The sequence below is a fragment of the Pseudophryne corroboree genome, unplaced genomic scaffold, assembly GCF_028390025.1.
Source record: "Pseudophryne corroboree isolate aPseCor3 unplaced genomic scaffold, aPseCor3.hap2 scaffold_1066, whole genome shotgun sequence".
NCBI lineage: Eukaryota > Metazoa > Chordata > Amphibia > Anura > Myobatrachidae > Pseudophryne > Pseudophryne corroboree.
In genome coordinates, this window is record NW_026967693.1 from 53751 (window position 1) to 67635 (window position 13885).

At 47.7% G+C, this 13885-nt stretch overlaps 1 protein-coding gene and 1 pseudogene across 1 annotated transcript in view; both read right to left on the reverse strand.

Moving 5' to 3' along the window:
• The window catches only part of LOC134988467 (sideroflexin-4-like), a 120706-nt gene that overhangs the window by 51154 nt on the left and 55667 nt on the right, over positions 1–13885 (reverse strand). The window contains exon 4 of the mRNA XM_063950551.1: positions 3613–3638. Within this exon, the coding sequence (XP_063806621.1) occupies positions 3613–3638 (26 nt within the window). The remainder of the gene's footprint in view (positions 1–3612; positions 3639–13885) is intronic.
• Positions 10425–10534, reverse strand: LOC134988468 (U5 spliceosomal RNA; annotated as a pseudogene).

Consider the following 13885-nt stretch of genomic DNA (forward strand, 5'->3'; position numbering starts at 1 on the left):
TGCGAGACACACAGCGTATACGTCACTGACTACTTACACCCCCCCGCAGAGACACCCATTCCCACGCCCCATCAGTGTCATATAGGACTCATGTGTTACTGAGGATTATTATACACTAATAGCGCAGCCACAACCTGCGAGACACACAGCGTATACGTCACTGGCTACTTACACCCCCCCGCAGAGACACCCATTCCCACGCCCCATCAGTGTCATATAGGGCTCATGTGTTACTGAGTATTATTATACACTAATAGCGCAGCCACAACCTGCGAGACACACAGCGTATACGTCACTACTTACACCCCCCCGCAGAGACACCCATTCCCACGCCCCATCAGTGTCATATAGGACTCATGTGTTACTGAGGATTATTATACACTAATAGCGCAGCCACAACCTGCGAGACACAGCGTATACGTCACTGGCTACTTACACCCCCCCGCAGAGACACCCATTCCCACGCCCCATCAGTGTCATATAGGACTCATGTGTTACTGAGGATTATACACTAATAGCGCAGCCACAACCTGCGAGACACACAGCGTATACGTCACTACTTACACCCCCCCGCAGAGACACCCATTCCCACGCCCCATCAGTGTCATATAGGACTCATGTGTTACTGAGGATTATTATACACTAATAGCGCAGCCACAACCTGCGAGACACACAGCGTATACGTCACTGGCTACTTACACCCCCCCGCAGAGACACCCATTCCCACGCCCCATCAGTGTCATATAGGGCTCATGTGTTACTGAGGATTATTACACACTAATAGCGCAGCCACAACCTGCGAGACACACAGCGTATACGTCACTACTTACACCCCCCCGCAGAGACACCCATTCCCACGCCCCATCAGTGTCATATAGGACTCATGTGTTACTGAGGATTATTATACACTAATAGCGCAGCCACAACCTGCGAGACACACAGCGTATACGTCACTACTTACACCCCCCCGCAGAGACACCCATTCCCACGCCCCATCAGTGTCATATAGGACTCATGTGTTACTGAGGATTATTATACACTAATAGCGCAGCCACAACCTGCGAGACACACAGCGTATACGTCACTGACTACTTACACCCCCCCGCAGAGACACCCATTCCCACACCCCATCAGTGTCATATAGGACTCATGTGTTACTGAGGATTATTATACACTAATAGCGCAGCCACAACCTGCGAGACACACAGCGTATACGTCACTGGCTACTTACACCCCCCCGCAGAGACACCCATTCCCACGCCCCATCAGTGTCATATAGGGCTCATGTGTTACTGAGGATTATTATACACTAATAGCGCAGCCACAACCTGCGAGACACACAGCGTATACGTCACTGACTACTTACACCCCCCCGCAGAGACACCCATTCCCACGCCCCATCAGTGTCATATAGGACTCATGTGTTACTGAGGATTATTATACACTAATAGCGCAGCCACAACCTGCGAGACACACAGCGTATACGTCACTGACTACTTACACCCCCCCGCAGAGACACCCATTCCCACGCCCCATCAGTGTCATATAGGACTCATGTGTTACTGAGGATTATTATACACTAATAGCGCAGCCACAACCTGCGAGACACACAGCGTATACGTCACTGACTACTTACACCCCCCCGCAGAGACACCCATTCCCACGCCCCATCAGTGTCATATAGGGCTCATGTGTTACTGAGGATTATTATACACTAATAGCGCAGCCACAACCTGCGAGACACACAGCGTATACGTCACTACTTACACCCCCCCGCAGAGACACCCATTCCCACGCCCCATCAGTGTCATATAGGACTCATGTGTTACTGAGGATTATTATACACTAATAGCGCAGCCACAACCTGCGAGACACACAGCGTATACGTCACTGGCTACTTACACCCCCCCGCAGAGACACCCATTCCCACGCCCCATCAGTGTCATATAGGGCTCATGTGTTACTGAGGATTATTATACACTAATAGCGCAGCCACAACCTGCGAGACACAGCGTATACGTCACTACTTACACCCCCCCGCAGAGACACCCATTCCCCCCCCCCCCCCATCAGTGTCATATAGGACTCATGTGTTACTGAGGATTATTATACACTAATAGCGCAGCCACAACCTGCGAGACACACAGCGTATACGTCACTGGCTACTTACACCCCCCCGCAGAGATACCCATTCCCACGCCCCATCAGTGTCATATAGGGCTCATGTGTTACTGAGGATTATTATACACTAATAGCGCAGCCACAACCTGCGAGACACACAGCGTATACGTCACTGACTACTTACACCCCCCCGCAGAGACACCCATTCCCACGCCCCATCAGTGTCATATAGGGCTCATGTGTTACTGAGGATTATTATACACTAATAGCGCAGCCACAACCTGCGAGACACACAGCGTATACGTCACTACTTACACCCCCCCGCAGAGACACCCATTCCCACGCCCCATCAGTGTCATATAGGACTCATGTGTTACTGAGGATTATTATACACTAATAGCGCAGCCACAACCTGCGAGACACACAGCGTATACGTCACTACTTACACCCCCCCGCAGAGACACCCATTCCCACGCCCCATCAGTGTCATATAGGGCTCATGTGTTACTGAGGATTATTATACACTAATAGCGCAGCCACAACCTGCGAGACACACAGCGTATACGTCACTGGCTACTTACACCCCCCCGCAGAGACACCCATTCCCACGCCCCATCAGTGTCATATAGGACTCATGTGTTACTGAGGATTATTATACACTAATAGCGCAGCCACAACCTGCGAGACACACAGCGTATACGTCACTGGCTACTTACACCCCCCCGCAGAGACACCCATTCCCACGCCCCATCAGTGTCATATAGGACTCATGTGTTACTGAGGATTATTATACACTAATAGCGCAGCCACAACCTGCGAGACACACAGCGTATACGTCACTGACTACTTACACCCCCCCGCAGAGACACCCATTCCCACGCCCCATCAGTGTCATATAGGGCTCATGTGTTACTGAGGATTATTATACACTAATAGCGCAGCCACAACCTGCGAGACACACAGCGTATACGTCACTGACTACTTACACCCCCCCGCAGAGACACCCATTCCCACGCCCCATCAGTGTCATATAGGACTCATGTGTTACTGAGGATTATTATACACTAATAGCGCAGCCACAACCTGCGAGACACACAGCGTATACGTCACTACTTACACCCCCCCGCAGAGACACCCATTCCCTCGCCCCATCAGTGTCATATAGGGCTCATGTGTTACTGAGGATTATTATACACTAATAGCGCAGCCACAACCTGCGAGACACACAGCGTATACGTCACTGGCTACTTACACCCCCCCGCAGAGACACCCATTCCCACGCCCCATCAGTGTCATATAGGGCTCATGTGTTACTGAGGATTATTACATAGTGCGAGAACACGGCGTAGCCGCGATTACGGATGAGGGTTACGCTGTGTGTCAGGGACGCTGATGAGAGAGTAGACGGCTCAGCCGCCCCGGGAGGAGGTTGGTGGCCGTCACTTGTCTGTGTGTTATTATTACTGTACAGATAAAAGAACCCGCACTCACCGTTGGCGCCCACATCATTAGTAATGCTGAAATGACAAAACAGTTTATGTTAGAGCAACATGAGTGGCAGAAAACATCAAAGTTACACCTTCTAGCGATACGTCACAGTGGCGGGGATGGGACTGCGTGCGGAACACTGGCGGGATCCTGTCAGGGGCGAGGTAAGTAAAAAAAAAAAAACACAACCTCTCTAACCCTAACCCCCCCCTCCCAGCATCCTAACCCTCTCCTCGCCCTAACCCCCCCCCTCCCAGCAGCCTAACCCTCCCCTCGCCCTAACCCCCCCCCCCCCCCCCCACCCTCCCAGCAGCCTAACCCTCCCCCTTAGTGCAGTAATTAGAGGGATGACGTTTTATAGGTAGCGGATGCTTTGTAGCTTCTTCTCCAATAATTGGACCAACGCTTCCCGTTAGATTTTCGCGTGACTTGCGGCACTGCGCAGTGGGTGGACAGAGCCGTGATATTTGGACATAGATAATGGGTAAAGGGTATACATATTTCTGCAATCACTTTATACAGATGTGGACAAACGTGTTGTATCCTTACAGGTCACTGAAACAATGCTTCATGAAAGGAAAAGCTACTGTCTCATGTATACCTGCATGCCTTTATCATGTCACAGAATACAGCACAGAAATGGAAATCACAAATTATTGCTTATTCTCCAAATATATTCTAAAATGGCCTTTACAGCTTGAAAGGTCTCCCTTACAATAGATAATAAATAAATGGAATATAGTGATACCACAAACTAATTGCTTTCTTGAATTAGCAGCTCACAGCAAAAAAACAAGTCACTCCCTTGTTTGGTATCATCTTGTGCATCGCACTGAGCATAGACCACAGAGAGCAAAGGAGAGTTATCTGAGGAGATCAGAAAGAAAACTATAGGCAAGCACTTTAAAGGAAAAGGCAGTCTTTCCAAGCAGCGTGATGTTCCTGTGACTACGGTTGCAAATATTATAAAGAAGAAGTTTAAAGTCCAAGAGACAGAAGCCAAACCTCACTGAATGCGGCTGCAGGTGGAAAATCAACCCCGGGATGGTTTCAAAAAATAAAACCATGGACAAGGAAAACTTCCAAAGAGACCGTTGCTGAACTCCAAGGTGAGGGCACGTCAGTCCCAGATGGCACTATCCGACACTGTGGGTGACAATGGACTCCATGGAGAAGACCCAGGAGGACTGGAATTTGCAAAAATGCATATTGGGAATGCCGACATTTACTTAATTGAGTGATTATCGGCTGATTGTACGCCTCACGGTCACACTGCGCCAAGGCATTTTTGTGATGCCGCTCGCAGTGAGGTTTAATGAGCAAATAACGGTCAGTTTGGGGCGGTTATGGGGAGAGGCGTATGTATCCGCTAACATCTGCGATCTCGTACACAGAAGACATGGCGCCAGCGTCTCAGTTCCCAAGCATTCTGCATGATGCTGACATTTGCGAGGCGTCACATCTCCAGGCGGCAGCATCATTCGCATACTTCACACGTCAACAGCTGCAAATGCATTTACATACATCTCTGAATCAGACCCTTTGCTCACAGATGAAACAATGTGGCTGTATAGGAAAAGACACCCCATGGAGGGGGCCTGGTCATGTTTGGGGCTGCTTTGCTGCGTCTGGCACAGGGGGGCCTAGAATCCAGGCAGGGCACAATGAACTCTCAGGAGTGATACATACTGCTCAGTGTCAGACAGCGACGGCGCAGTCACAACAGGAGAATGACCCAACATAGAACTAAAGGCAGCCAAGAACGGGGAAGAGCAGAACACTAGGCTGTTCTCATGTGGCCTCTATGAGCCCTGATCTGAATCCTATGGAGCATCTACGGACAGAGCTGAACCTGCAGGATGGAGAAAAGCAGAACACTGGGCTGTTCTTATGTGGCCTCTATGAGCTCTGATCTGGATCCTGTGGAGCATCTACGGACAGAGCTGAACCTGGAGGATGGAGAAAAGCAGAACACTGGGCTGTTCTCATGTGGCCTCTATGAGCCCTGATCTGTATCCTGTGGAGCATCTACGGACAGAGCTGAACCTGGAGGATGGAGAAGAGCAGAACACTGGGCTGTTCTCATGTGGCCTCTATGAGCCCTGATCTGAATCCTGTGGAGCATCTATGGTCAGAGATGAACCTGCAGGATGGAGAAAAGCAGAACACTGGGCTGTTCTCATGTGGCCTCTATGAGCCCTGATCTGAATCCTGTGGAGCATCTACGGACAGAGCTGAACCTGGAGGATGGAGAAGAGCAGAACACTGGGCTGTTCTCATGTGGCCTCTATGAGCCCTGATCTGTATCCTGTGGAGCATCTACGGACACAGCTGAACCTGCAGGATGGAGAAAAGCAGAACACTGGGCTGTTCTCATGTGGCCTCTATGAGCCCTGATCTGGATCCTGTGGAGCATCTATGGTCAGAGATGAACCTGCAGGATGGAGAAGAGCAGAACACTGGGCTGTTCTCATGTGGCCTCTATGAGCCCTGATCTGAATCCTGTGGAGCATCTATGGACAGAGCTGAACCTGCAGGATGGAGAAGGCGCCATAACGCCGGAGACTGCTAAGGAAGAGTGGGACAGGTACAGACGTCTCATTGACAGCTACAGGAATCGCGTCACTGCAGTGATAGCCTCTTAGGGGTTTATTTACTAAAGGTTTATTTTTATTGATTTAAAACCAATGGTACTTGATCAAAATCGAGGTTGGGTTTCAGGGGCTAAAACACATTTACTAATGGACGATTGTTTTATATTCATTTTTAACCGCCACCTGTAATATTATAGCCATGTGCCCCCCACCTGTAATATTATAGCCATGTGACCCCGCCACCTGTAATATTATAGCCATGTGCCCCTCACCTGTAATATTATAGCCATGTGACTCCCCACCTGTAATATTATAGCCATGTGACCCCGCCACCTGTAATATTATAGCCATGTGACCCCCCCACCTGTAATAATAGGATTTTGGTACTTACCAGGTAAATCCTTTTCTTTGAATCCATAGGGGGCACTGGAGTACTCTTGGGATATGGACGGGCGTGGCCGAACAAAGGCACTGAATATTTAAATTTAGGACTCTCCCCCTCCTCCATATCCCCGAGTACCTCAGTGTACTCTCTCAGTGTTTTTTACTGAGCGAACAGGAACGATATAGAGAGGTTGACAATGGAGAATACCTATAACATAACGGACAACCACAATGTTGACCCATAACCTTACTGTCAACTAAACAGTTGACACCATAACCGATAGAACTTTATAATTTGAACCAATCGGTGAAAATGTGTTAACATAAGCTCCTCTGAGCTTAATATCAATCAAGTAAAACTTGTTACCCTAAGCTCCCTTGAGCTTAAAACAACCCAGGTAAAACTGCTCTGGGTGGGCGTCCAGTGCCCCCTATGGATTCAAAGAAAAGGATTTACCTGGTAAGTACCAAAATCCTATTTTCTTTATCATCCACTAGGGGTCACTGGAGTACTCTTGGGACGTACCAAAGCTTCCCTCGTGGGCGGGAGAGCTGTTTGATACTTGTAACAGTAGGCAGCCCAAAGCTAGATGCTGATGGCGCCACCATTCATAACGTGTAAACGTGCACAAACGTGGTGCACTAAAGGCTATGTAGCCGCGTCGTAGACGCTCCACGACCCGCTGGGTCTGACATTCCCACAGAACCTGTGGGATGAGCTATTACTGACGTAGGCGATTGTAACTTAGCCTTAAAGTAAGCCTGACTTGTAGTCATTATTATTATCCAACTGGATAATGTCTGCTGAGAAACTGGCTAACCCCAGTTGGTAGTATCATAGAGAACAAACAACGTATTCATATCACGTACTGTAGACGTTCGGGACATATATAAACGCGTAATGCGTGTACCACATTCAGAATTCTAGAATGTGCTGTCCACACAGGAACCACTATTGGTATATTGATGTGAAGGATACGAAAGCGGAATTCGTCCGAAACTCTGCTTTGTCATGAGAAAACTCAAATACGGTGGCTTGGAATACAAGGCACCCCAATTATGAAACCAAAACCCTTGCCGAAGCCAAGGCTAGAAGAAAAATGTTTTCCAAAGTGAGAAACTTAATTCCCATATGTTGTAAGGGTTCAAAATATGAAAACTGTAAGACATCTGAACCCAACTTCAAGTCGTCTGGCGCTGTAGGTGGGATAAATAGAGTCTGAACTTTGATGACACCTTGTAGAAAGATGTGTACAGACGCAAATAGAGGCAAACGTCTTTGAAAATAAGTTTACCACACAGATACCTGCACTCTTAGTGCAGATCAACACAGTTTTCCATCCCACCCCGTTTAACAGAATACGGGTAACCTGAAGGATGATGTTGGAAACCTCCGAGGTTTACAAGCTATGTAAGCACACGAAATTTTGTAATAATGAGCTGCCTTAAGCGGCTTACTAACTTGTAACAGGGTTGGTATAACCGATACTGTAATGCTCTATTTCTTAAGAGGGTGGTCTGAACCCTCACCCCGTCAACCGCAGCTGCGGTACATAGGTAATAGGTACATAGGTAACTATGGGTAAAAGAACGTTCCCTGATGTAACAGGTTGGACGTATTATGAGCGGGCCAAGATCGTGTGCAAGTATTCCTTGGAAATTCGAGAAGCAAACTTCTCCGAAACCCATGAGATACCACCAGTATGACTGTGACGAACTGTTTTCTGATCCGTTTTGGCAACGGAGAGAGCAGCGTGGCGGAGCCAGATACACGATGCTGAATGACCACATGAATGTGAGAGACTCCACCGCCACAGCCCTTGTGATCTGTTTTGTACACATACTGAGCTTTTGTAATTGTGGCGAGATGCCATCATGTATACTTGAGGGTAACCCCCTTCTGTGGACTCACATATGAAACACCTCTGGATTTAATGTCCAGTTTTCAGGATCCAAATTCTGACGGTTGTGATCATCTGTCTAACAGATGTCCACTCACTGAATGATCTCTTGACATTTTCACATAATGGTGTTCTGAGCCATTGAGGATTTGAGTTACCTGCCGCATTGCCATGCGGATTCTTGGTTCTCCCTGGTTGTTGTGTATGCAACTGCCGTTGCCTTGTCTGACTGCCCCTGGTTAGACTGAAAACGAATCATGTATTGCATTGTAAAATGCACGGAGTTCTAGGACATTTATCGACAGCAATCTGTCGTGATCCGTTTTAGAACCTTTGTCGCTGATTTTAACTACAAATCCTGACCCTCTGCGACTCTCGTCCAGAGTATATGCACCCTTGTACCTCTGTGGGAAACGCGAGTGAAGGGTGGCGAACTAAATTGAACACACATCTTTATTCTTAATAGGTGAATACACCAATGTACCGCTAGTGTGCGTGTTTTGCACTAATTACTAGATGTACATTTGTTCTTGCTGGTGTAGTAGGTAAAATTATAATCTTACCTAGGAATTGACATCATTTAGTGTCGAACTTGATCTGCTACCGCAGTATACCTTAGTAGCACAAGTTAGAGGAACTTTGTTGAGACAAAATTCTTATGAGCAAATCATCTAAGATAGAGAAACTCTGTTGAGACAGAATTTTTATGTGAGATGAGCTATCATCCCAACATCACTTTGGTAAATACCCGAGTCGATAAGCAACGGTAGACCTGAAATGGTTAATGGTTGTGGCGATTTGCAAACGCTAGAACCTGTGATGAACAAACCGGAATGGGTAAGTACGCATTGTGAAGATTAAATGCAATTATGCAATTTTGTGGCTCCAATAAGCAAATACTAACCGCAAAAATTCCATTTCCTAACTGTAGTAAGTGACTTGCTGATTGATATTGCGACGGAGCTGTTTGGTTTTGCTCAAACAGAGGGGAATAAGTAACTCTGACTCTGTTGGAGTACTACTGCCTGGTTTATAAACCAGCAAAGACTAAATGGCAACCTGCCAAACCGTTCGACAGAGGCAGTTTTGTCCTTTAAGCTGTAAATAGCTGAGACATTCATGAGTTGAAGTCATGAAACCTCGCAAATGTAACATGTAAAGACGCGCTTCCCCAATTGTAAAAGAGGTCATCAAACCACTGGCTTGCTGACTGTAACGTCCTGTCGTTACAAGGCGTGACTGTTTCTTATAAAGGGATAAAACGCCGTTACAAGTATACTGTATGCGGTAATGGCTGAATATCATAAAGGGATAAATATATCAAATTTAGGAGCAAACAAGCTCTGGCCTTGTCGCGCTTAACTAGCGACAATGAAAGTAACCGGCGTTAGCAGAAGCTTTACAGATATACTCTGCAGCTTCTTTTAACCGTGATCGTCATTGTTCCATACATAAATTCTAGTGACCCAAATGTATCCTGGGTTTTTATAATGTTTGACAGAAACGCATCTAGCAATGGCGGATCGCGTCCTTTTGGAAACGATTATGTATGGTTGTCAAAAACCCCGCACTATCTGAGTGCTGGACTAATGTACCCTTCTCACTCGTAGTTATCGGTGTGAGATTTGACATAGAATCGTGCATTAATATTATAAGACCAGTGAAATAAACACTCTGGTACCCAAAGGGAAATTGGCCCTTTGGAAAGACTGTCTTTTGTTAGACCTGGCGGAGTCATTCCGAGACTCCGATGTTACCGCTCTTTTAATTTGAATTGCCAATGTTAACATAGGATTCTGTAAAATTAATTTTAGTCTGCACTAGAGCCTTACTCGCTATGTAGACAGACACCATAATATGCAACAGACAGACACTTGCACGACTTTGTGTCATATATATATATATATATATATATATATATATATATATATATATATGTTATTGCTGAACAGCATATTCATATGAAACTCATGCTTGTTTCTCTCTACGGAAATCTTTAGTAAAAAAAACGAAAGATTTATTCGATATGAAGAGAAACCAAAGTATTCTTTATGTGAAAAGCAGTTCACATGGGCATATGAAACCCGAACCAAATTCCTACTAACTCCCCTGCGCCTCTGGTGGCTTAGAGATGTAGGGCAGGAATGTTCTAGAATTATGTAGAAATACAGATTACATGGCGGGCAGGAATTACATGGCTAACTCATGTGAAACCTGAACCAAAAAATTCCCACTAACACCCCTGCGCCTCCTTGTGGAGTAGAGGTGTATGGCCGGAATGTTCTGGAATTATAAGCTGGAAAAACAGCAATGATTAAAATGGCCCTAATGCCATGCTTTCACAGAAAATCACAGTACAGATTACCTGCTGCAGTGTTAATATAGGCTTAATAGCCTATTATACAGTGATAACACAGGTCTAGGTAAAATACCTGCATTTAGTTAGCCTTCCATTAATATGAACACTGCCTGCAGCCTTATATTGCAGCCTTAACAGAAAATACCAGGAAACATGGTTAAAAAATGCAATATGTTATGACATTGATAGCCTATTCCTTACTGTTTAAAAAGCTGACCAGCCTATTATTAACCCATGCAGCCTTGCTAGATGGTGCTGCTGCTATGGGCATACTCCCCCTCACCCCCCCTGCAGCTGCGCTGCTTGTGAGGTAGTCTCTCCATGTTACCTGCAGCGGACGGGAGAGCAGGGGAGCGCTGTGTCTAGCGCTGGGGAGCCGTCCGGAAGAGCGGCCGGCGCCTTCATACATCATATCAGCGGCGTGCGGTGTTAGCGCAGGAAGAGCGGCCGGCGTCTGTGAGTGACGTGCGGCCGCTCTGTCTTAGAAAGCGGGTAGAGTGGCTGGCTCGGGCGGCGCCTGTGCCGGGTAATCAGCGCTGGGAGAGCGGCCGGCGTCTCTGAGTGACGTGCGGCCGCTCTGATCTCTAGCGTAGTTCAGCGGGGCATATCAATGGCGGCTTCAGCGGTGCAAACACCCACACAGCAGGGCGGCAGCGTGAGCTGACCGCCCTGACACCCCACCATACCTTGCCGCACTTACTGTAAGCTACGTCCTGTGACGGGCTTTCATCCTGGCTGTGACGGGGCTTTCTGTAAGCTCCGTCCAGTGTCAGACTCTGTGATGTTCATAGCGGCTGGGCATAGCGCGTATGAGCTCCCCCTGCTGTGCAGCCGGACGGAGCTCAGTATGAGCGCGAGGCATTAACCCCTACATAGCGGGGCGGCAGCCTGCGCTGACCGCCCCGTTTCCCCAGCCTACCTTTATGATCATGTCTGGCTGTGACGAGGCTTCTTCTGTGTAAGCTCCGTCCAGCTTCAGTGATGTGACTCATGGCTGTGACGGGGCTTCTTCTGTGTAAGCTCCGTTCAGCTCTGTAGTCCTGGCTGCGACGGGGCTTCTATGTGTAAGCTCCGTCCTCCAGTCAGCTTCCCAGTGATCTATGGCTGCGACGGGCTTCTTCTGTGCAAGCTCCGTCCAGCTCTCTAGTCCTGGCTGCTTGTAGGAGCAGTGGGCTGTCTGTGGCTGTGAGGGTGCTCTTTGTGAGGACCGACACGCCATGCTGTCTGTGGCTGTGAGGGTGCTCTTTGTGAGGACCGACACGCCATTCGCTGCCCGTGCAGCGGCACTATCCCGGACCCATGTTTTTCCAGAAACTGGGAAGGGACGTGCTAAGTGTAAAAATAAAAATTAAAAATAAAAATTAAAAATAAAAATCCAAGTGTGGTTATACCACAAGCCGATGTTCGTGCTGTGAGCACCGAAAAAACACTGAGAGAGTACACTGAGGTACTCGGGGATATGGAGGAGGGGGAGAGTCCTAAATTTAAATATTCAGTGCCTTTGTTCGGCCACGCCCGTCCATATCCCAAGAGTACTCCAGTGACCCCTAGTGGATGATAAAGAAATTATAGCCATGTGACCCCCCCACCTGTAATATTATAGCCATGTGCCCCCCCACCTGTAATATTATAGCCATTTGCCTCCCCGCCTGTAAAATTATAGCCATGTGACCAACCATCTTTAATATTATAGTCATGTGACCCGGCCATCTATAATATTTTAGCCATATCACCCCCACCTGTAATACTACACCCATGGGACCCCCCACCTGTAATATTATAGCCATGTGACTTCCCATATGTAATATTACAGCCATGTGACCCCCCATCTATATTATTAATTCCATAAAATAGGATTTTAATACCTACCGGTAAATCCTTTTCTCTTAGTCCGTAGAGGATGCGGTCAAACGCAGCCGCGGTACGTCTTGATACACGCACGGTCCTTGTTTTAATAGGTCCTCCCGTAGAGGAAGAGGCCAGGGATCTTCTATGAGCAATTCCTGAAGATCTGGATACCAGGCCCTCTTTGGCCAATCTGGAACAATGAGTATCGCCTGGACCATTGTTCTTCTTATCATCTTTATCACCTTTGGAATGAGTGGAAGTGGAGGGAACACATAGACCGACGGAAACACCCACGGTGTCACTAGGGCGTCCACCGCTATCGCTTGAGGGTCCGTCGACCTGGAACAATATCTCTGAAGTTTCTTGTTGAGGCGGGACGCCATCATGTCTATTTGAGGAATTCCCCAACGACTTGTCACTTCTGCAAAGACCTCTTGATGAAGACCCCACTCTCCTGGATGGAGATCGTGTCTGCTGAGGAAATCTGCTTCCCAGTTGTCCACTCCTGGAATGAAGACCGCTGACAGAGCGCTTGCATGTCTTTCCACCCAGCGAAGAACTTTCGTGGCCTCGGCCATTGCCGCTCTGCTCTTTGTTCCGCCCTGGCGGTTTATGTACGCCACTGCTGTTATGTTGTCTGACTGAATCAAGACAGGCAGACCGCAAAGAAGATGTTCCGCTTGCAGAATGCCATTGTAAATGGCCCTTAATTCCAGAATGTTTATGTGCAGACAAGCTTCCTGGCTTGACCATTTTCCCTGAAAATTTCTCCACTGTGTAACTGCTCCCCAGCCTCGGAGACTTGCATCTGTGGTCACCAGGATCCAATCCTGAATCCCGAACCTGCGTCCCTCCAGAAGGTGAGAACTGTGCAGCCACCACAGAAGGGAGATCCTGGTCCTGGAAGATAGGAGTATTTTCCGGTGCATGTCCAGGATAGACCCGGACCACTTGTCCAACAGGTCCCACTGAAACACCCTGGCATGGAACCTCGTAGGCCGCCACCATCTTCCCCAGCAACCGAGTGCATTGAAGAATCAACACTCTTGCCGGTTTCAGAATCTGTTTTACCATGTTCTGTATTTCCAGAGCCTTTTCTACTGGAAGAAAAACTCTCTGTAATTCTGTATACAGAATCATACCCAGGAACGACAGCCGTGTCATCGGAACCAACTGTGATTTTGGCAAGT